This window comes from Odontesthes bonariensis, chromosome 6, assembly GCF_027942865.1.
Source record: "Odontesthes bonariensis isolate fOdoBon6 chromosome 6, fOdoBon6.hap1, whole genome shotgun sequence".
NCBI lineage: Eukaryota > Metazoa > Chordata > Actinopteri > Atheriniformes > Atherinopsidae > Odontesthes > Odontesthes bonariensis.
In genome coordinates, this window is record NC_134511.1 from 6,681,270 (window position 1) to 6,704,329 (window position 23,060).

A 23,060-nucleotide genomic window follows, 5' to 3' on the forward strand; every position below is an offset into this window, starting at 1 on the left:
TAATACATTTGCATCACAAAATCGTTCTCCAGGAAAAAGCCTGGACTCACAATCGCTTGGCGTTATTTTCTCTTCCTTCGTATCACTGCACGCTGCCGCCTGCCACGCCTGTTAAGCCTCTAGCATGGTTGCCGCGTTGGCTAGCGTGATCGGTGTTGATGACGTCACGATTTCGTGCCGGGTATATATGGTGGTGCAAGTCGATGCGCCAGTAGTTGCAATTTTCTCCGTCACAGAGGTGGCGCTGCTACGTGAAGGTTACCGCTACTCTTCAACCAGGAAAGTGGAGAAGAAAACAATGAAGAGCAGGAACACTGTCATCCATGATGCTGCTGCAGTATCTGGAAGATGAAATGTTTCGTGTGTTTCTGTGTTTCACGAAGTTCGTGAGCCAAGACAATTCAGTCAATAGAGGTGAAGGTCTGAAGCCCCCGGCATCATTACTTGGAGTCTCTGCCCTCTTCTTTGTCTTCAGGTATCTGTCCCATAGCTTCTTCCACACATTCTTACAGAACTCTCCCTCTTTCCCCAAAGTTCTGCCAATCTCTGTCCACCAATTTTGGGAGTTTACGTTGGTCCCTGTGCTGTTTCACTGTAGTGTCGTACAGCTGCCTGTACAAACGCACCTCCTGACTGAGCCTGGTCTCACATCGGTCCATCCGGTTTGTTGTTCTCGGCGCAGCCAAGTTCCAAAAATCGACTGGTGCACGACAACGCGCTGCGCCGTCTTTTCAAGGCAAGCGCCAGGCCTGAAACGTCATTGTGACGTCACGGGTCGGCTTCGCTGTGAGCGACACATCAACTGTAAATCCAGCTTTATGGTGTTTACTGCTCGGTCTGCACTTCGGTCTGCACGGTCTACACAGCAGGCAGTGATATGAAGGGAGAGAAAATAGCGCCAAGCGATTGTGAGGTCTCACTTTTTCCTGGAGAACGATTTTGTGATGCAAATGTATTACTCTTTTGAACGCATATTGTTTTGAGAAGCAAAACACTTTATATTTTAAACCCCAGCCAACTAGCCGGACTACCTTCGTCAATGCCAAAACGAGGCTGGAACTCGGCTCACAGGACGCAGCAGGGGGTAAGAAAATGTTCATAAACGATATTGCTAGTATGGGATGTCATGCAGCTTCATGTCAAAAGAGGCGAACTATCCCTTTAAGATTGATGCCGGTGGGTCTGCCGGCTACATCAGCTGCCATTCTGCTCCATCGCCAGATTTATAAGCTGATAAAGGGTTCAGGGAGGCTGCCCGAACAGCAGAATACAGTCTGTCTACCATCAAATACTAAAGCCCACCACCTTCCACATGACGACCGAGTAAAAGCTATTTTAAAAATGAGTCGCACGAGAGCCTTTAATACTCCGATGGCTGTGTTTTTGTGTGTGCCCATTTCCAGCATACCAAACAGTGTCTGCAGTCATTAGGGCTGGTGAATGCAGACAAAGAGCAATTTAAAGTGTTATAAACAGAACCGCAGAGAGCAGAAAAAAGGAAGAGAAAACTGTTTCTTGGTTTGGTCAAATTCTTAAATGTGTGAAACAAAACACATTTCAAAGCACTTTCATGTAAAACTACAAGCTTTCGTGTATTCATTTAGTATCAAACCATTTCCTTCATTCATGTTCAATCTGAGTCATTTAACCATTTGAACATAGAGACAAGTGTTTCACATGACTGAAAGAAACAGTTTCCATTTATTTTTGCTTACTTGCTTTTATTTACTATCTTAAACTAAGTCTAAACAGACAACTGCTCTGTTTTAAAGACTCAAAAGACAAGTCTTACTCAAAATCACTGTTTTTAATCAAAATTCTCCCACTGAACTTGTTGGGATGTTACCTCTATTTCACCGACCATGCTTTATGAGAGAAAGGAGATAATTCTTGCTTGATTATTTTCATGCAGTCATACTAACTTTGATTCATGTGGATAAATATGAGGACAGGAGTGTGACCAGCCTCTAAAAACACTATATTTCACTTTTTTTTTACCTTTTCTTTCATTGATCAGTTATGAACTTTGATAATAAAGGTATTATTCTAGATTAACTCTAATATATGACATAATTTTCATGTAGCAATGTTGCAATAGACAAACCTTTCTTTAAAACACCCCGACATTTTCCATGAGGTGAAGGAAAAGAGCGACAGGAAGTCATTTCTTTGACTATCAATGTGCTTTTTTCGCCCTGATGTGGCAGTCTGCAGCTCATCTGTGGCTTATCACCTGTCAGCTGTTTAAATATCTCAGTCTGCTCTTCACACATTGCCCGTTTGTCAGGATCTAAACTTTAGTTTTGTGTTCAGTGAAGACTTTTTTGAAGGCTCGATTGCAGCTCAATAGGCGTTTACACCTCAGTGATCCTGCTGATATAGTCAACTTCATTAGTGACCAGCTGAGGGGACCAGGCCATCTCCATGGTTACAGAATGTGTCGTTATCGTTTTCTCGAGATAACGAGATAAATAACTCGTTATCTCGAGAAAACGAAATGCTTGTCACAACAGCGGGATTTGCTTTGTGCATTACACAAACGCTCCACATTCCACGTTTGATTCATAGGCTACTTTATTCAGTTATCAATGAAAGGGGGTAAAAATGGGTAAAAACCTTTGCCAGAAATACATATAAACATAAATAAACAGGGGCGGACTGGGGAGAAAAAGTGGCCTCGAAAACCATCTGTAAATTATCTCGTTATCTCGAGATAACCATCAGAAAAAAGTTTATACCTACCACGTCCACTCTGGGCTTCCGTAGTTATCACTTCAGCAGGACAAACAATCCTCATGCCAGGATGATCCAGAAGAGGCTGTTCATGCTCACTCGCAGGTCAGACTTTACTTGACTTTTCTTCTTTTGAAATTCCAAAAATAATGACTTCCCTGGTGACTTGGACACTGACTTATCACCTTTCTGCAGAGCTCCATTCAGCTGTGGAGATTCAGCCCTTAAAGTGTGGAAATGCTGACCTGAGTCTTGTGCATAAACCTTTTGAAACTACTTGTTTTGTGTCTGATCTGTCTCAAACTGTAACAGAACTACAATCTGCTGTTCTCAGCATATCGTAAGGCTGGATTTAAACTTTGTGGGTTAGACGTGTAAAGATTACAGATGCAAATGGGAACCCGATGAAGTGCATTGACAGGCTGATCCCTGAGTTGGTTTAAATATATCGTAAACCAATCAGTGACCCAATTCAGTTAAAAGTTCAGAGTTAACTGCATCTGTGCTTGTGGAGGTAAAAAATTAATGCATGTTGCTGACATGTAATGTGCCTTCTAATGGAAATAATTTGGATTCTATAAGTCAGAAGGAACTTTGAACAAAAGGTGCAGCCGTATCATGACAGACCCAAACAGAACCAGGTGAGACGCTGCTAATGCAAGCTGTAACAACACAAGATAAAGACACTCAGTGGCACTGAAAGGATCGGATTATTGGCTAAATTACAATCAGACTGAGTTATTAAGTGCATGTAGACACCTTAATCTGACTAAGAATTGGATCGGATCGGATTCAGACCCCGAGAAAACTGGGTTGAAAGTCACTCTAAACCTGCTTGTAGACGCTGAAGCACGTGGTGAATTAGACTTTGCGTTCTGCGCATGCTCCAGATGTTTTCCCGGGGTCGTGACCCGGAAGTCAAAGGAGACGATATTCCTGTTGTTGTCGAAAGAAACAAACAACGCGATGGAGAACGCTCCGTTGGGCATCGAGTTTGTGCAACAAGCAGCTCATCACAGACCAAATGTAGAGGGACGTAGCTTCATCTGGCTCTGCGTTCTCCATCTTTCTCCAATGCCTGAGTTTGTTGTTGTTGTTGGTGGTGAAGAGGTCAACAGGAAGTGGCTCTATTAGCAACAGCTGGAATGGGTACAGCGCCACCTATCATACCGGGGTATGACACGCTTTGTGCCTCTGATCCCATTCATTCACCACCATATATCCAAGGAGAATTACCCTCGCTCAACTCATTATGGGTGCCAATACCGAAGGCGTTAGACACACATCTTACTCTGTTGCCAGACTCTTATTTTTCCGTTTCCGCCATAAAGTTCGGCGCGCTACTAGTCTGGCAGCGATGGTAGGACCAACATAAAAAGCACACCTCTGCGTGTGCATCGATCAGGAATAGTGTGCAATAACTTTTGGCTCTCATTAGTCAAAAGGAATTCCGGCAAAATGGGAAAAAGTCGGAAAATTGCGGATGGGAAAATGGATTGGAAATGAAAAAATTAAAACATTTTAGAGGCCTTATAACTCAGCCATAAAGCAGAACCCAGACCTCATTCAAACTTTATATGTGACAGGAGACTCTCAGCTTTAAAAATTATACAAATGATATAGCTGTCTTCTCCATTTTGGGACTGGCAGAAACGCAAAATGCAATTGGAAAATCGATCTAAAAGCACTTAACGAGGCCATTTTGAAAATGCCATTAAAGCTGTATTTTAAACAGGACCTTGATAAAAATGACATAACTGTGTTCATCATACCTGTCTTATGAATTGTGGATCTCGCAGAGACCTCATTCAAAGTTTATATGTGACAGGAGACTCTCAACTTCAACTAAAGTAAACTTTTTTTTTAATAGGGCGGGCAGTAGATTGGCACCCATCAAAATTTCTTCAGAAATGTTCTAGTTCTTATTGTAATTTAGCCAATAATCCGATCCTTTCAGTGCCATGTAACCCCACTGAGTGATACTGAAGAATTTGTCCAATTCAACTTAGCCAGAACTCAGCAAGGTTAAAGGTAATCACAGCCACTACTACCTAATTCATCACTAAACATTTTGAATCTTACAGCTTTGGTGAGAGAGCTTTGATTTAGACTTCAGACGTAATTTAGAGTGAAGAACAAAGTCAGTCAGAAACAATCAGGTACATTTTTTCTTGTGTTATGAAGCGCCACAAATATTGTATTTCCCCTAGTGGTAGCTAATCCGTGACACATTTGTATAAAATAAGACATGTTTTCAGTTACAAAGAAAAATTAATGATTAAATGGCGTAAACAAATGTTAAGAATTGCATAAAACACCACTGAATGACGGAAATAAATCGTTCTGTTTAAAAATCTACAGATGCTGAATAGAATTGTATTGATTCATCTTATAAGGTAGGGAAACACACCCCTAATGTGGGCAATGAGTGGATAGATGGAGAATTGTGGATGTGATTTTACACTGTGGCATTTTTGCATGTAAATGCTTCAATTATCCACAAACAGTGTCAAAAATGAACTAATGTCTTCAAACTTTTTCAGCTTAACTTTCCTTTTTCTGCCCTTTGTACCCTTCATTGGTCCTTAAAAGCCTTGTGTTGATATTTTACGTTTTATCTACAAATAATGTGTTATTTCTAATAGAATACGTACATCGCTGAACGTCTGTGTGTGTTTGTTTGTATGACACACTTATCTGGAAGCTTTTTTTTTGTAAGGGAACAATTTGGCGGTAAATTTGAGTATTTTGGTCTGAGAGTTCATAAAAATTCAAAGGGTAGACTTGAGGTAGAAGAACGGCAAAAACCTTTGATGAATAGGAAAAAGATACTAAGAGAAAATAGGGTCTGTGGTGATTTAAATCCAAACAAAGAAAAAGATCCAATGATTCAAAAGCAATAATGAGAATGTTACTATCTTCTCTGAGGTAAGATAACCTTTAAGGTGAAGGGCTCCGTGTTCTCCCTGTGTTTATGCCCACCTGCACCTTAAATCAAGGCTCAGGGGTCAGAGGTCACAATGATTTCTTACTGAATCAAGAGAAACTCAAAGCCTGAGCAGGATTAAACTCTGTGTTTTGAGGGATATGTGCATTATAAGTCTTCAGATGGACGCAAACGTTGCATTTTCACAGGGGGCTGAAATTTGGACATGAATTAATTAATCAGAAATATCTCTGTAATGTGTAAAGGGGAACGATAATGGAAAGTCCAATCTGTAACTCATGTAAACGTCATAATTGGAGTATTAATAATCAGAACGATGCTGTCCAAGTAAGTGCAGTCAGTGGCTGTGTTCGAAACCGCATATTACATACTACATACTACATACTACATACTACATACTGCTTTTGTTTTGAAAACAGGAAGTGAACCTACCCTCGTTGAAGCTAGCTTGAAACTGCCGTTTTGACAGGAAATGACGATCGGCGATGTCATGTTACGTTGCATCTTGGGTAGTTTGAGTATGAGTAGTAACCTCATGATGCATACCCAACATTTCGGCGAATCTAGTATGCATCCGGGAACTTCTCGTTTACTCAAACTCCTTTACTAACTCAGAAAAATTAGTAGGAGAAGTAGGAGAAGTATGTAGTTTTGAACACAGTCAGTGTGTTTTTCATTAGAAAACACACTTTACTTCACAGAAACACTCAGAAGGTTAAGGAGGCAACGTTGGACTCTGTGCCTCGCTCAAGGATGAGCTGACACAAGAAAGTCCCGGGGACAGAACCGCCAACTTTCACCACTCTGATACTTAAAGTGATACTCCGGAGTAGATTCAACCTGGGGTCATTTGAACCGTGATATCCAGCCAAGTAGCCCACCCGCAGTTTTTTCGATATTGGCTGAACATCAGCTGAGTTACTGAGTTATCCCGAATAGCTTCGTACAAGGGTTAATGGATCCTGGCAGTATCTCCAAAATTACCACACTAAAATCACATGCCATGACACCAAACTTCTACAGTAGTACAAATATGGTCTGTACTCACAAAACGATGCATTTGGAAGTTTGAAAATAGTCCAGGAGTTTATTATTATCAACACAAGCCTGATAGCTTCTCTGCTGCTAAAGCTGCGTCGACGTCACTTCCTTGATCTGGGAGCTTCAAAGTAAGATGAGGGTTGATCTACTACTGTAGACAACAAAGCAAGGCTGCTCAATTTCTCCATTGATAAAATAATTTCACAACTCTACAACATAAAAATTCATAAAAAAAACATGTAGAATATAGCATTTACTTTGTTGTCTACAGTAGTAGATCAACCCTCATCTTACTTTGAAGCTCCCAGCTCCTTGGAGTGACGTCGACGCAGCTTTAGCAGCAGAGAAGCAATCAGGCTTGTGTTGATAATAATAAACTCCTGGACTATTTTCAAACTTCCAAATGCATCGTTTTGTGAGTACAGACCATATTTGTACTACTGTAGAAGTTTGGTGTCATGGCATGTGATTTTAGTGTGGTAATTTTGGAGATACTGCCAGGATCCATTAACCCTTGTACGAAGCTATTCGGGATAACTTAGTAACTCAGCTGATGTTCAGCCAATATCGAAAAAACTGCGGGTGGGCTACTTGGCTGGATATCACGGTTCAAATGACCCCAGGTTGAATCTACTCCGGAGTATCACTTTAACCACTGCTGCCACGCGGCCCTTTCAGCAGAGTCCCTCACATTTTTTAGATACAGTTCAGAAGTTTTTGCTCTTAAAATTAATTTTTTTATCTGTCTGATAATGATGGCACAAAAGTACGTCTACAGTTTATGTGCTTTTAAACTCCAGACAGGACCGACATGTTGGTTTTTTTACTCCAATCATAATTCATCTAACCTCCCTCACACCCACGCCTGTTGAACCAAAACATTTCCACAAATCTAAGCTCATAAAAAGCTGCGTGGACGTGAGAGAGAATCAAAGCTCTCTGCCTCATTATTTACTTGAACTTTTTATGTGAACAATTAAGCGTGGCGTGATTAATGCCTTCCAGCACAGACTGTTTCAAATGAGCGCTATCGTTCCCACACTTAAACAATAACCTCCTCTCTGCGTCATAAGATGTAGATTTACTCACATTTTGAAGACGCTGATGTTCAGATCTCCTGCGCTGAAAAAAACAACACATAAGATTTACTTAAAAAACCCTTTGTAAGTATTTGCACTCAAATTTAAATAAGATTGAATGCTGCAATATCAAGTAAATGTTACTTACCATAAAACATAACAGTTTTGAAGATATTAAGTAACATTTACTTAATTACATCTAAGTTTTAAGTTAGATTTATTTAAACAAATTAAGTAAAGTCTACTTGTTTTTCATAGGCAGGAACATTATTTTACTCAAAATTTTAAGTAAATTTTATATATCTGTAATATTTGCTGTTATGAAGTAATTTAGTAGATTTTAACGATACACTTTCAGAGTAAAGTTTATCTAGTATTTCTAGGTTTATGTACATACAACTGTTAAACATTTACATTGTATGAGGAAACCTAAGTACACTGGAAAAAATGCCCCTCCAAAAATAAGTAAAAAAACAACAAATACAAGACGTTTTTGCTTGAAATAAGCAAAAAAAATCTGCCAATGGAACTAGTGAAAATCGGCTTGTCAAGATTTCTTGAAATACGATGTGATATTTAGGACTTTTGAGATAAAAGTGATCTTGAAATTAGCTTAAAAACCTCTTCAAATGTAAAAAAAAAAAAAAGCTTGTTTCATATGATATGTGACTCAAAACAATTTGTTTTCAAGACCTTTTCATTTAACAAGATATTCCAGAAGTATTGTCTTCCAACAAGTCCCTATATCTGGCTGAAATAGTACTTGTTAGGCAGTTGTGTCTTATATTAAGTGTAATGAGATATTTTAACTAGAAATGAGACAAATATACTTGGTAAGACTTTGATTTTTTCCAGTGTAAAACTTACTCTTCCCCCATAATTCATGTATTACGTCAATAAAATGTTTAACTTTACTTAAGAAGCTCTAGTTCTTACTGAATCTTAAAAATACAAGGTAGAAATTATGACAGTTACTCTAATAGAGTTTACTTCACCAAAAAGTCACTTTTTTCAGTGTGAGCAGTAACATCAGTGTCTGCCACAACATCCAGAGTCATGGATTCCCCAAGAAGTCTACCAGTGAGGAGACAAGAAAAAGGGCGTATAAACAGAAATACACATGGCTCCTGTTGGCATACATTTACCTTTCTGCCCTTTGCCCTACTTTCACATTCCAAAGCAGACCCAGCTCTGGTCCCCTTCGACCTCCTGACCACCGGGTCTTTGGGGATGAGAGTGGTGAACACTGATGGGGACTCCCTGTTTATCTCCCTGTAAAAGAATCATTTTAACCCACAGCCGGCTACATGTACAACACATTGGACTATCTTTGGATCCTGCAGTTACCTGTACAGATGAGAGTCAGTTCAGCCCCAAGTGTGGCCCTTATTTCATTAACAGTTTTAAACCCGAAACGTAACCTTCTTACACTGGAAAAAATGCCCCTCCAAAAATAAGTAAGAAAAACAACAAATACAAGACGTTTTTGCTTGAAATAAGCAAAATAAATCTGCCAATGGAACTAGTGAAAATTGGCTTGTCAAGATTTCTTGAAATAAGATGTGATATTTGGGACTTTTGAGATAAAAGTGATCTTGAAATTAGCTTAAAAACCTCTTCAAATGTAAAAAAGAAGCTTGTTTCATATGATATGTGACTCAAAACAATTTGTTTTCAATACTTTTTCATTTAACAAGATATTCCAGATGTATTGTCTTCCAACAAGTCCCTATATCTGGCTGAAATAGTACTTGTTAGGCAGTTGTGTCTTATATTAAGTGTAATGAGATATTTTGACTAGAAATGAGACAAATATACTTGGTAAGACTTTGATTTTTTCCAGTGTATGCAACAGACTATGGAGGGAATTACATTGTCCAGCTCCAGGCAGGATTACAAAAGTTAGAGACACATTTCAAACCCATCGGGGGGGTTTACATTTGCAGAAAAGTTCCCGGCAGAGGGCGTGGTTAGGCCACGGCAGCCTTTCCAAAACCATCAAGCCGGAGTTTTTTTCCATGCTCGGCCCCAACGACTCTGGTTACTAAAACACTCTCAGAATCTGAGGCGTGTGGTGAAACTCCTCCGCAATACTGCACCCTTTGTGTTTCTGCCTCAAGCCACTGAGCAGGTGTAACAGCTGAGAGCGGAGCAGGGGTGGGTGGGGGGGGGGCAACTGCTGCCACACCACCAACTGGTATCGGGTAAGATATTCATAGAGATTTTCTCTGGGCAGCACAGGGTCAAATATGGCTTTACGGAAAGGAGTCAAACAGAGTTTACCCACAGACAGCTTGAAGCTGTTTGTGACTTTTCTAACTTTTCCATGTTTTAACACGAGCTTGTGTTGAAGAAGAAGGGGGTCTGGGAGGTTTTCTGCTGGTTTGTATCACAGATGTCAAACTGTAATATCAGGAGAAGAATGGCACCATTGCGTCACCTTTGCTTTTTTCTCTCACTTGCCACTCAGAAGCTGTTTTTTACTCATGAACAATGTGGAATGTCTGGAGAATTTGTGGAGAATTACACCCAGACGGTCTCCATTCGCACTTCACAGCTGGGGATTCTCAGCGTGTGATGCAGTCTCACTGTACAACTGACAGCAGGATACAGTCTACCACAGAGAACTGAAGTTCATTACAAACCTTAAAACACTCACTCAGTAGCATGCAGTGTGCATTTGTCTCTTTTTTCCTCCTGTAGACTCGAGCATTGGTGTATTTCTTCCTACGAATCAGTTCTAGATCTGCTTCCACCTTATCTCCAGACCTGAATCACTTCAAAACATGTGGAAAGTTATTGCATCAAAGGCATCTTCCTTTTAACCATCCCTGAACTGAAAGGGAGATTAGATCAGAGGCTGCTAATGTCTCAGTTTAACCTGCATTGACAGACATACAATACATACGTGTATGTATATATTGTGGTGGTTAGCACCATCGCCTCTCAGCACCAGGGTTCCTGGGGTTTGGATCTCAGCTGGGGCCTTTCTGTGTGGAGTTTCCATGTTGATGAAACTGATCTATTCAAAAGATGATGCATTGATCTGAATCAGGTGTGTCGAAGCAGGGAAACATCTAAAACCTGCAGGACAGCGGTCCTCCAGGACCGGATATGGACATCCCAGGTTTAATTGGTGATTCTAAATTGTCCCTCAGTGTGAGTGTTCATGGTTGTTTGTCCTGTCTGTCTCTGTGATGGACTGGCGGCATGTCCAGGGCGTACTCTGCCTCTCGCCGGTGGATGGGACAGGCTCCAGATTTTTTTTTAAGAAACAATCATCCTCGATGTGAATATTTAGCATAGTTAAAAGCGATGATTCTTATGAACGATGACAATAACTGCTTGTATTTTCATTGAGGATATGCACGGTGGTGTGGTGGTTAGTACCGTCGCCTCACAGCAAAAGGGTTTCAGGTCCGATTCCCGACTGGGGCCTTTCTGTGTGGAGTTTGCCTTTTCTCCCTGCGTATGTGTGGCTTCTCTCCGGCTTCCCCCCACCGTCCAAAAGCATGCATGTTAGGTTAATTGACTCTAAATTGGACCGGCGACCTGACCAGGGTTTACCCGCCTCTCGCCCAATGACGGTTGGGATAGGTTTCAGCCCCCCTGTGACCCTACAGTTGGATTAAGCGGGTAAAGAAAATGGATGGATGGATGGATATTGATTGGCAGGTTCGTTGGGAGCAGACCAAGAATGGCTTGAAATGAGAACATATCGGTGTTTGAGTACAGGAGGCTAAAGCAGACCAGGGACTGGATAGTGTAGTGGTAAGATTGCCACCTTTCATATGGGTGACCTGGGTTCATATCCCTTACATGAAAGTTCCTACCTCCAGTGGGGGTCCTTTGGTAAGACCCCCTTACCCTACCAGTGTAAGTCGCTTTGGATAAAAGCGTCTGCCATATGCATAAACATAACATAACAGTCATGTGTCCAATAGTGTTTTAAGTTAGCACTCAGGGGCAGACTGTATCAAACACCTGTAGGCCTAAGGATTGCAAAGATGCACTCATGTAAATAGCATCACCGCAATCCAGCACAGACATAAAAGTGGATGCAACGAGTTTCTATTTTGCCTCAAAGGAAAGACGAGACCTGGTTTTAACCAAAAATAGCAACTTGAATGAGAGCTGTACAGCAGAGCATCATCAGCAGTGTTGGGAGTAACGGCGTTTAAGTATAACGGCGTTACTAACGGCCGCTAACCCAACCCCAAGCCCAAATGCAGCCAGCGTGGGCCCCAGCAAAGGAGACGAGCCACTCGAAAACAAACAACACTCGATTTTTCGGGTCAGAATTTTTTTATTAATTTATTTCTATGCATCATATGGCAGGCTGCAATCTATTCAGTTCAAATAAATACTGAATGTTCTAAATTACTATACATAGTGTTTTTATTCTTCAATCAGTTAATATAAACATATTTGATGTTAAAGATGTTATAGAACATAAAAAATAACGCCACAGTTACTTTGCTGAGTAACTAATTACTTTTACAATGTGGTAACTGAGTTACTAACTCAATTACTTTTTGGCAGCAGTAACTAGTAACTGTAACTAATTACTTTTTAAAAGTAACTTGACCAACACTGATCGTCAGTTTGGGTTAGTCAGAAGTTCTGTGTGAAAGAGATGTGAGAAAATAGAATAAACTGCGGGTTGTGAGTGCTGAAATGTGAAGGAGGGAGTATTTAAGCACATTTACCGTATCATGAATGAATCAGATGATAAACATAAACCTCAGTATTATTATTTCTTTTCTTTATTTACTTATAAATCTATTTGGGATCTGAATCGTGTGGAGATAACGACAGGTCTAAAAAACACAAACTGATATTCCTTCTGCATGTTTTTACTGCTCTCTCACAGCCGGAGCAGCAGAAGTATTTACCACTGTACCCAGTGCCGGGTGAATGTCTCTGCTTTAATGGGAGCAACTCAGCAGGGTATAGGCTTCAGTGCTTCATCACGCAGCCACAACAAACAGAAACACATAACAGCTGTTTTCACATCTTCCACAGGATTCCATCTGTCGAGCTGGATTAGGAAACTGACTGTGGCTTTGGTTAGAATGTAATTTGTTAGTAATCACTTACACGAACAGGATGTTTTTTTTGTTTTTTTTAAAGATTTATGTATCAGAGAGCCGTTGCCAACAGATGCAATATTTTAATAAAGACATACACCCAACTGAACAGTCTAAGAAGAGCAGCCACAGAGAGGAGCCGGCCATAAAATGTACTCCCCCACAGGAAGTGACAAATAAAAACTACAATCTGTTTCCAAATAGCAGTGAGCTAACACTCTGTCTGTAGAAACCTGGAATCACTCACTGTACATTTTTCCGTCTCTTCTCCAGTTGATATAAATTATCAGTCTGGCCTCAAAGCATTTCTGAGAACGATGCTGAAGATATGGCTCATTTAAACGGCAGAGAATCATGTATTCGCTCAGTGAAGAGCTGCCGTTACAAGGTAAATAAGGTAGAATTATCTCATGAATATGCTGATTAGTACGTGATACAATTTGGTTTCCTTCCTCGCAGATGTTTTGCTGCATTCTATTTGAACTGGGAAGCTGAAATTTTCAGATTCCTGGCCGTAAATTTAACACTGAACATAGATTTCTGTCTCAGAGAGCTTGGAGAACCTCACCAAACCCCGAAAAGGTGGTAAATAATGCAGTACAATATCATTTCTTGTCTATTTTCTGTCTCATTGAATGAGTCCAACCTGTGCGTGTGGACATAATGTCAGAGACAACCAACCAGACGGGTTTTCCTAACCTCTGATGGGACATCACGCCTGTCTCAGACTTATAAGGTAAATGTAAATGTACTTTATTTATACAGCCCTTTACAAACAATCATTACGATGTACCAAAGTGCTTTACAGTAGGTAATAAATAAAGAGAAGAATAAGTAAAAACAAATAAAAACAATAAAAGAACAGTGAAAGCAATAAAATACAACAAAATCGAACACTAGAAAAAATCTAAATCTTACCAAGTATATTTTTCTCATTGAGTATCTCATTACACTTAATATAAGACACAACTGCCTAACAAGTACCATTTCAGCCAGATATAGGGACCTGTTTTAATACAATACATCTGGAATATCTTGTTAAATGAAAAAGTCTTGAAAACAAATTGTTTTGAGTCACATATCATATGAAACAAGTTTTTTTTACATTTGAAGAGGTTTTTAAGCTAATTTCAAGATCACTTTTATCTCAAAAGTCCTAAATATCACATCTTATTTCAAGAAATCTTGACAAGCGGATTTTCACTAGTTCCATTGGCAGATTTTTTTGCTTATTTAAGCAAAAACATCTCATATTTGTTGTTTTTCTTACTTATTTTTGGAGGGGCATTTTTTCCAGTGAATAAGATAAAATAAGATAAAGTGTCATCATACTACTGGGTATTAAATATAGGTAAAGCAAGGCGAGTTTAGCACAATTCAACAACAAGGTGATTCAAGGTGCTTTACAGAGACATCAAAACAGTTGAAATAAAAAGCATGATTTAAATTTTAAACAAAAAAGAAATAAATAAGAACAATAGATAAAATCAGGAGTTAAAATGTGATTAAGTTCTGAAACTCAAGCTTCAGATTTGGAGCTTTATTCAAACGCAGCTGAAAATAGGTGTGTCTTAAACACACTGAGTGTTTCAGCTGATCTGAGGCTTTTTGGGAGTTTGTTCCAGACATGTGGAGCACAGAAGCTGAATGCAGCTTCTCCATGTCTGGTTCTGACTCTGGGAACTGATAGAAGACCGGATCCAGATGAGCTGAGGGGTCTGGAAGGTTCATAAGTAGCAAGGTAGCTTCAGTTGCCTACTTTCCGTTGCATGGAATCAGTTTCAGTGCATCCACTGGAAAAAATCAAAGTCTTACCAAGTATATTTGTCTCATTTCTAGTCAAAATATCTCATTACACTTAATATAAGACACAACTGCCTAACAAGTTCTATTTCAGCCAGATATAGGGACTTGTTTTAATACAATACATCTGGAATATCTTGAAAACAAATTGTTTTGATTCGGATTTCATATGAAACAAGCTTTTTTTGACATTTGAAGAGGTTTTTAAGCTAATTTCAAGATCACTTTTATCTCAAAAGTCCTAAATATCACATCTTATTTCAAGAAATCTTGACAAGCCGATTTTCACTAGTTCCATTGGCAGATTTATTTTGCTTATTTCAAGCAAAAACATCTCGTATTTGTTGCTTTTTTACTTATTTTTGGAGGGGCATTTTTTCCAGTGTCCACAAGTGAGCTGTGTATCAGGGTCTGTGCTGGTAACACACGTTGTTATATATAAACCAAGCTCTGCTGAATCACTCAGTCAGAACATCACAAGCATGACTGATAAAGGTCTGATGCACAACATTAACTCTGCTTATTCCAATCAAAATATCACGTTGGCCCTCAAACAGATGCTCGGTGTCGGCCTGAAATAGTTCACAGATCTGAAGCCGCTCCCATGTTGCACTGGTATGCAAACAGCTGCCCCCCCCCCGATGACACTGCACTCACATGCCTCAGTAGGCCTGCCATCCTGGGGGACATTTAACTTTTAAAGGTCCAAACGGAACAGCTGGGTGTGTTCATGTCGCGTGGGAGTGTGTGTGCGCCGTATATGCTGCTTCATCAACTCACTATCAGACTCACACAGCGAGGATAAGGGGCTCGAGGAGATCTGCTCTCCCAGTTGACATCAACCTTTTATCACTTACAAGCTTTTAAGTAAGAAGAAGCTGAAGCTCGGAGGATATCGTCCACAAAGCTTTTTAACCAATCATGGGTGCTTTTATTGCCAAGATGCTGCTTCCCACCGTCAGCAGCCTGGTGTTCCTGCCCACCGCCAGCGTTGCCACCAAGAGGGGCTTCCACATGGAGGCCATGGTCTACTTCTTCACCATGTTCTTCACCGCGGTGAGACTTTGCACAAAGTGTGGATGCACCAGCATCTGGTTTAATAATATCTCTTTGAAGAGAATCCTTAAAGTCGTCCTAAAAAAAATGTGTTTTCGATTAGAAGTAAACTTTGGGTTTAGTTTGCTCATCAAATCCCACTTCAATCCTGCCTGAGTCTAATTCAGCACCACTTTTTCCAACAATTTGAGTAAAAAAAAGGGACAGAAATGATGAATAATGTCTGACCTTAAAGCTAAAGCTCACAATCAAGAACAAGTTTATGTGAAATGAATATTTGTTGGAACTGTATTTAGATAGAATCAGCGTTAAAGATCACAACACTGTACAAGTTAGAAGTATTTTAGAAGAATTTTACCAATGATAAATCGGCCTCCTGGACGCAGAGCTGTCTGTTTAGGCCGGTTTAGGCCCAAAATACATCTGTGATATGTTCAGAGAATATAAAGCCAGCAGAGCTCTTAGATCCAAGGACTCAGGTCAGCTGGTCCTGTCCAGAGTCCAGACTAAACATGGAGAAGCAGCATTTAGCTGTTATGCTGCAAACAAGTGGAACAAACTGCCAGTGGAGATTAAACTTTCACCAAATGGAGACATTTTTAAATCCAGGTTAAAACATTTCTGTTCTCATGTGTCTATGCATGAAATCTGCACGATATCTTTGAACTTATCTGGACTGTTGCCTGTTTTTAAATTCATTTAAATCATTTTATTTGTTTCTCTTTATATTCTTTTACGTATTTTAAATGCTTCTTCCACTCCCTGCTGCAATGCTTTTATTTTATGTGAAGCACTTTGAATTGTTTTGTACATGAAATGTGCTATACAAATAAATTTGATTTGATTTGTTTGACCGACTGTCTTCCTGCAGATTTACCACGCGTGTGATGGTCCGGGCCTCTCCATCCTGTGTTTCATGAGATACGATGTTCTGGAGTACTTCAGTGTTTATGGCACTGCTCTCTCAATGTGGGTCACACTTATAGGTAAAGTCTCTTTCAACACGTTTAGTCTTTACATCTAGAATGTAAAATCACAGAAAACCTGCATGTACCACCACTAACATTAATCTTTCCACTCGTCATTTCTCTTTTATTGAAAATCTTTCTCCAGAATCTGCAGCCTGTTGATGGTTTCTTTCCTGTGAGTGAGTGTGTGAGTGTTTGTTTTGAGTCTCCAAGCCTTTGCTAACACCACTGAAACGAACTCACTTGTCCTACCAAGGTTAAAAACAACCGCAGTTGTTGATAACACATGTTGTGTCTTTCAGTTCTGCACACATGTGCTCAAACACGCTGGTTATTCTCCCAGGTGATCACATGCATTTCAGGACATACACACACATTATAGCGTTCGGTCCTCCCCCATCCAAGCCCCTGAGGTTTAGCAGGGAAGGGATTTAAATCCCGTGCAACACAGAGTCAGATGCTCTGGTTGCAGCTGATTTCACTGACTGGTCTCCAGCAAAGCAGCTGGTTAAAACCTCTGCCTGAAATTGTCACCAAGGCAATTTTATTTTATTTGTAGAGCACAATTCGTACAAAAGGCAATTCAAAGTGCTTTACAGCTACATAAAATCACAAGAAGGCAATAAAATCATTCCAAAAAAAAACAAACATAAAAAATAATCATTCATTCATTCATTCAAAAGTGAAGAGTGCAGATAAAATACTTTCAGGTGTCATATGCACAGCTTATGGTTGAGATGGTGTTTACCAATACAGAGGCCCTTTGTTACCAGTTACCCAAGCCTGTGAGATTTTCTGTCATTAAAATGGAAAACAATGCGAAACTTCATGTGACTTCTGATGGACTCGGATGCACGTTGCAGATCTTTATTTCGGCTTTTTCTCCAACAAAAGATCTCCTTAGATGACTTTTGTGATTTGGTTGCCTTGGTTTAAATCTGAGGATCTGTTCACTGACTTCTAAATGAATGAAAGTGACTGAATTTGTTGTTAATGTCGTAGAAATCTGGCCTGAAGGGAAAAGAGAATCTTCTCTTGTGCTTGGAATATACACTGAAAAAAATGCCCCTCCAAAAATAAGTAAGAAAAACAACAAATACAAGACGTTTTTGCTTGAAATAAGAAAACAAATCTGCAGATGGAACTAGTGAAAATCGGCTTGTCAAGATTTCTTGAAATAAGATGTGATATTTGGGACTTTTGAGATAAAAGTGATCTTGAAATTAGCTTAAAAACCTCTTCAAATGTCAAAAAAAGCATGTTTCATATGAAATCCGAGTCAAAACAATTTGTTTTCAAGACTTTTTCATTTAACAAGAAATTACAGATGTATTGTCTTCAAACAAGTCCCTATATCTGGCTGAAATGGTACTTGTTAGGCAGTTGTGTCTTATATTAAGTGTAATGAGATATTTTGACTAGAAATGAGATAAATATACTTGGTAAGACTTTGATTTTTTTTTCCAGTGTATTTAATATCTCAGACAGCATTAGATGATCAGCTCTACAATGTGAGAAAAAGTTGTTTTTTATGTATCAAAGCTTTGAAAACCCTTATTTCACAGGCTGCATGTGTCTCCACTTGTCACAGCTCTGGGTGATTTCGACGAGCCCCAGCGCTCCAGTATAACTATGTTCGGAGTACTGACCATCGCGGTGAGGATCTACCAGGACCGCTGGGGGTATGGGATCTACTCCGGACCTATCGGATCAGCCGTTTTCATCATCACTGTTAAATGGGTAAGTGACAGATGATCACAATATGCTTTTTCCCATCCACCTCTTTAATTCTTCTTTCCCCTCACATATTCACCTGAAATAAACTTTTCAATCATACAGAACTGTGTAAAAGTCTTGAACCGCCCTTCATTTTTTAAGTGGTGTAAAAAAAAACATAAAAAAAGTGTAAATACAGATAACAAAGGATGTTTTAGTTCAGTTCTGCACAGCTTTAAAGTGAATATCTGCTCTGAGCTCCTTTCTCCTCCAACACAGCCTGAACCCTCTCAGACGAGCTTCCTGTCCTTTCTTTAAGGAGTCTTAAGGAATAGTTCTCCAGGCTTCTTGAAGGACATCCCAAAGCTCTTATTTGGATGTGGGCTGCCTTTTGTTCCGTTCTCTGCCAACATGATCCCACACTGCTTCAGTAATGTTGAGCTCCGGGCTCTGGGGAGGATTCATCCCTCCATCAGACCTGCTGCCACTGATTTTCAGCCCACTTCTTGTGTCCTTTGGCACAGCTCAGCCTTTTCTCCCTGTTTCCCTTCCTTAAGAACGGCTTCTTGACAGCCACCCTTCCATGGAGCCCATTTCTGATGAGGCTTGGGCCAACAGCAGATGGATCAGCTGAAGGTCCAGATGCATCTCTCAGCTCCTGTGTCAGGTCTTTGCTGGATGTTTTCCTCTTTCTTAAGGACATCACTTTCAGATCCTGTTCATCTGCTGTAGATAGTTCTTTAGGCCTGACACTTCTTCTTCTGTCCTCCACTTGTCCAGTTTCCTCAAATGTTTTAAGGACACACAGCACACCATGCACATCACATCTTATTTCAAGAAATCTTGACAAGCCGATTTTCACTAGTTCCATTGGCAGATTTTTTTGCTTATTTCAAGCAAAAATGTCTTGTATTTGCTGTTTTTCTTACTTATTTTTGGAGAGGCATTTTTTCCAGTGAATATAAAGAAATAAGAGGTGGCTGAAGACTTTTGCACAGTCCCATCTCTTTTCTATTCATCCTTTTCTCGTTCTTCTTTCATCCACCTTTCCTCTTCCTCCTTTCCCCTTTTCTCTCTCTTCTTGCAGTCGAATCAGTGAGTCACTCCTGAATTCCTTTGTGTGGCTAATGTGTGGATATTATTGTAATGAGTTGGTGCTGTTTCAGCTGCAGAAGATGAAACAGCTGCGGGCGGTTTATCCAGAGAAGACTGTGTACACGCAGCAGGTCGGTCCGGGCTGCTGCTTCGGCGCTCTCGCTCTGATGCTGCGTTTCTACTTTGAGGTGACTTTTTTATCAAAATAAAACCAAGCCCAACAGATAAATGTTTAAACTTCTACTCACAGAGAATGTTGCTTCGTGTGAGACTATGGTTTATATTGATCTATAGTGTCCGGTTACATAACTAAAGCATATGCTGTTTTCCCGTCTCCGCAGGAGTGGGACTACGCCTATGTCCACAGCTTCTACCATCTGTCTCTGGCTGTGTCCTTTGTGCTGCTGCTGCCGAAGAAGAACCGCTACGCAGGGACGGGACAAAATGCTGCAAAGCTCAGCTGCCTCACTCTGTGCTGCTGTGTAAGTTATTCATTAGATGCCAATAAGGGAGAAAACCAGACACTGTGGCTTTGACTGAAATTGTAATGTCACGACAAAAAGAAAGTACAGCCTCCACACTGGAAAAAATCTAAATCTTACCAAGTATATATTTCTCATTGAGTATCTCGTTACACTTGATATAAGACACAACTGCCTAACAAGTACTATTTCAGCCAGATATAGGGACTTGTTTTAATACAATACATCTGGAATATCTTGTTAAGTGAAAAAGTCTTGAAAACATCTCTTTTTGAGTCACATTTCATATGAAACAAGCTTTTTTTTTCATTTGAAGAGGTTTTTAAGCTAATTTCAAGATTAATTTTAACTCAAAAGTCCTAAATATCACATCTTATTTCAAGAAATCTTGACAAACCGATTTTCACTAGTTCCATTGGCAGATTATTTTGCTTATTTCAAGCAAAAACGTCTTGTATTTGTTGTTTTTTTTTACTTATTTTTGGAGGGGCATATTTTCCAGTGCATCAGTTCTAAGGGTTCAGTTATCAGCAAAATAAAGGATAATCTGGTCCTCAACGGGTCTTAAAATGAGGGAAATACAACCTCGAATTAACAATAACACAAACTAAATGAAGAAGCAGTCCCAGACAGACGGCCTCACATCTGACTCTAGAACACTTTGGTATCCAGAGGAGTTCATGATGGACTCAATGGCTGCAAGGTGCCCAGGTCCTGTGGCTGCAGAACCAGCCCAGATCATCAGCCCTCCACCACCGTGCTTGACAGCTGGTGTGAGGTGTTTGTGCTGATATGCTGTGTTTGATTTCCTTCAAACGTGCTGCTGTGCATTATGAGCAAACATCTCCACTTTGGTCTGCTCTGTCCAAAGGACATTGTTCCAGAAGTCTTGTGGTTTGTTCAGATGCAGCTTTGCTAACCTAAGCTGTGCTGCCATGTTCTTTTTAGAGAGAAGAGGCTTTCTCCTGCAGCCCTTTCACACAAGCCATACCTGTTCAGTCTGTTTCTAACTGTGCTGTCACTAACTTTAACCTTTAACATGCTAACTGAGGCCTGCAGAGTCTGAGATGTAGCTCTTGGGTTTTTTGCAGTTTCTCTGAACTTGTTGGGACGTCCACTCCTGGGAATGTTTTCCATGTGTGAATCATTTTTCTGACTACGGAACGATTTTATTGGGCATCCTTGAAGTGTGTAGCATCACCGGCCATGTTGTATATTTGTTTTTATCTATAAATAGCTAGAAATGGTGGTGGGTGTATACATAAGCTGCTTTCACTACTGGATCTGAGTGGGGCATCCTGTGAACAGACTGGCTGATACTCAGTTTAAATGATGTGAAGACTTCGCTCAGTGGAAATCTGGGGTTGACTGTGTGGAGAATCTATAGCTCGCAATCCGTCTGTGGTTTGTTTAATTAAATCCAGGGTTAGGATAGCAACTTTATTCCATCTTTAGCCTGAGATGTAGCTCTTGGGTTTCTGACCTGGGGGTGACCTTTAACCTTTAACATGCTGACTGAGGCCTGCAGAGTCTGAGATGTAGCTCTTGGGTTTCTGACCTTGGGGTGACCTTGCTGGGACGTCCACTCCTGGGAAGATTGACAGCTGTCCTGAATGTTTTCCACTTGTGAATAATCTTTCTCTCTGTAGAACGATGGACTCCAGATAGTTTGGAAACGGCCTTATAAACCTTCCCAGGTTGATGGGCAGCAACAGCTGCTTCTCTGAGATCATTGCTGATGTCTTTCCTCCTTGGCATTGTGTTAACACACACCTGAATGCACAAAACTCTGCTTTTATCACACTTGTTTTTTAAGTGTATTTGATCAGGTGAACTCCAGTAGAAGCAGTAAGGTGGACGCAGTTTTTTTGCACACTGCTTCTTCAGTTTGTCTAAGTTTTTGTTAAATAATGACACATCGTATTGTGTTGCGTGTTGTTGTTGATCTGATGTTGCATTTCCACTGGAAAAAATGCCCCTCCAAAAATAAGTAAGAAAAATAACAAATACAAGACGTTTTTGCTTGAAATAAGCAAATAAATCTGCCAATGGAACTAGAGAAAATCGTCTCGTCAAGATTTCTTGAAATAAAATGTGATATTTGGGACTTTTGAGATAAAAGTGATCTTGAAATTAGCTTAAAAACCTCTTCAAATGTAAAAAAAAAAAAGCTTGTTTCATATGATATGTGACTCAAAACAAGATGTTTTCAAGACTTTTTCATTTAACAAGATATTCCAGATGTATTGTCTTCAAACAAGTCCCTATATCTGGCTGAAATAGTACTTGTTAGGCAGTTTTGTCTTATATTAAGTGTAATGAGATATTTTAACTAGAAATGAGACAAATATACTTGGTAAAACTTAGATTTTTTTCCAGTGTAGGTACATTTAAGACCTGGTGTGTCCTTTTATATGTTGAAATATGTAAAACCTTCAAATTAAAAGAGGGTGGACTTTGTTTTTCACATGAATGTAGAATGTGACATAATTTCGATGGTAAAATTGTCTTTTTTTATTATGTCAGCTAATCTTCTTCTTTGTATATTCCCTCTTCCAGACCATGTCCCCCGGTAGCTCTAAAGAGAAGAAAGAGAAGCCGAAAAAGAAGTCTTCTCGGACAGTGTGGACCATCCCCACAGAGAAGCCATGGGCGCGAGGGTGTAGCACCCCCACCCTGCCTCTTTACAGCCCCCCACCCTCAACACCCGTCAAAGGGACCAGCATCAGCAAACTGAAAGAGATGAATGGCTGGAAGTGAACTTGAAAACACAACTATCGGTCCATCTAACATAAGAGGGCTTCAGAAGAAGAACTGGCGAGATGAAGGGCAGCTATGAGCGGGAACTCACCAAGTCACTGTCAGCCAAAAGCTGATAAACTTGTATGTAACTGGTAAGTTAATCTACTCCAACAGGGAGCCAACAATCATGTGGATGTTCCTTTCTACTCCAGAAACTCATTTTTTTGGCTGGCAGAAACATATTCCAAGAAGAAATCCACCAGCCACCGAAGTCAGAAAGATAAAGAAAAACCAAAAGCGACCTGATG

The 23,060-nt window shown here is 40.1% G+C and overlaps 1 protein-coding gene across 1 annotated transcript; it reads left to right on the forward strand.

Moving 5' to 3' along the window:
* Nucleotides 1–15,614: 15,614 nt before the first annotated feature.
* mymk (myomaker, myoblast fusion factor) lies at nt 15,615–22,770 on the forward strand. The gene is made up of 6 exons (XM_075468910.1): nt 15,615–15,749; nt 16,621–16,735; nt 18,309–18,457; nt 19,600–19,716; nt 19,870–20,010; nt 22,570–22,770. The coding sequence occupies exons 1-6, from the start codon at nt 15,615–15,617 to the stop codon at nt 22,768–22,770; spliced, it is 858 nt and encodes a 285-aa protein (XP_075325025.1).
* Nucleotides 22,771–23,060: the final 290 nt, after the last annotated feature.

Excerpts from the sequence above, each read along its gene's own strand:
- mymk (XM_075468910.1), top strand. The coding sequence starts at position 15,615 with ATGGGTGCTTTTATTGCCAAGATGCTGCTTCCCACCGTCAGCAGCCTG. Across the intron at positions 15,750-16,620 it reads TCACCATGTTCTTCACCGCG|ATTTACCACGCGTGTGATGG; the intron begins GTGAGACTTTGC and ends GTCTTCCTGCAG. Across the intron at positions 18,458-19,599 it reads TCATCATCACTGTTAAATGG|CTGCAGAAGATGAAACAGCT; the intron begins GTAAGTGACAGA and ends GTGCTGTTTCAG.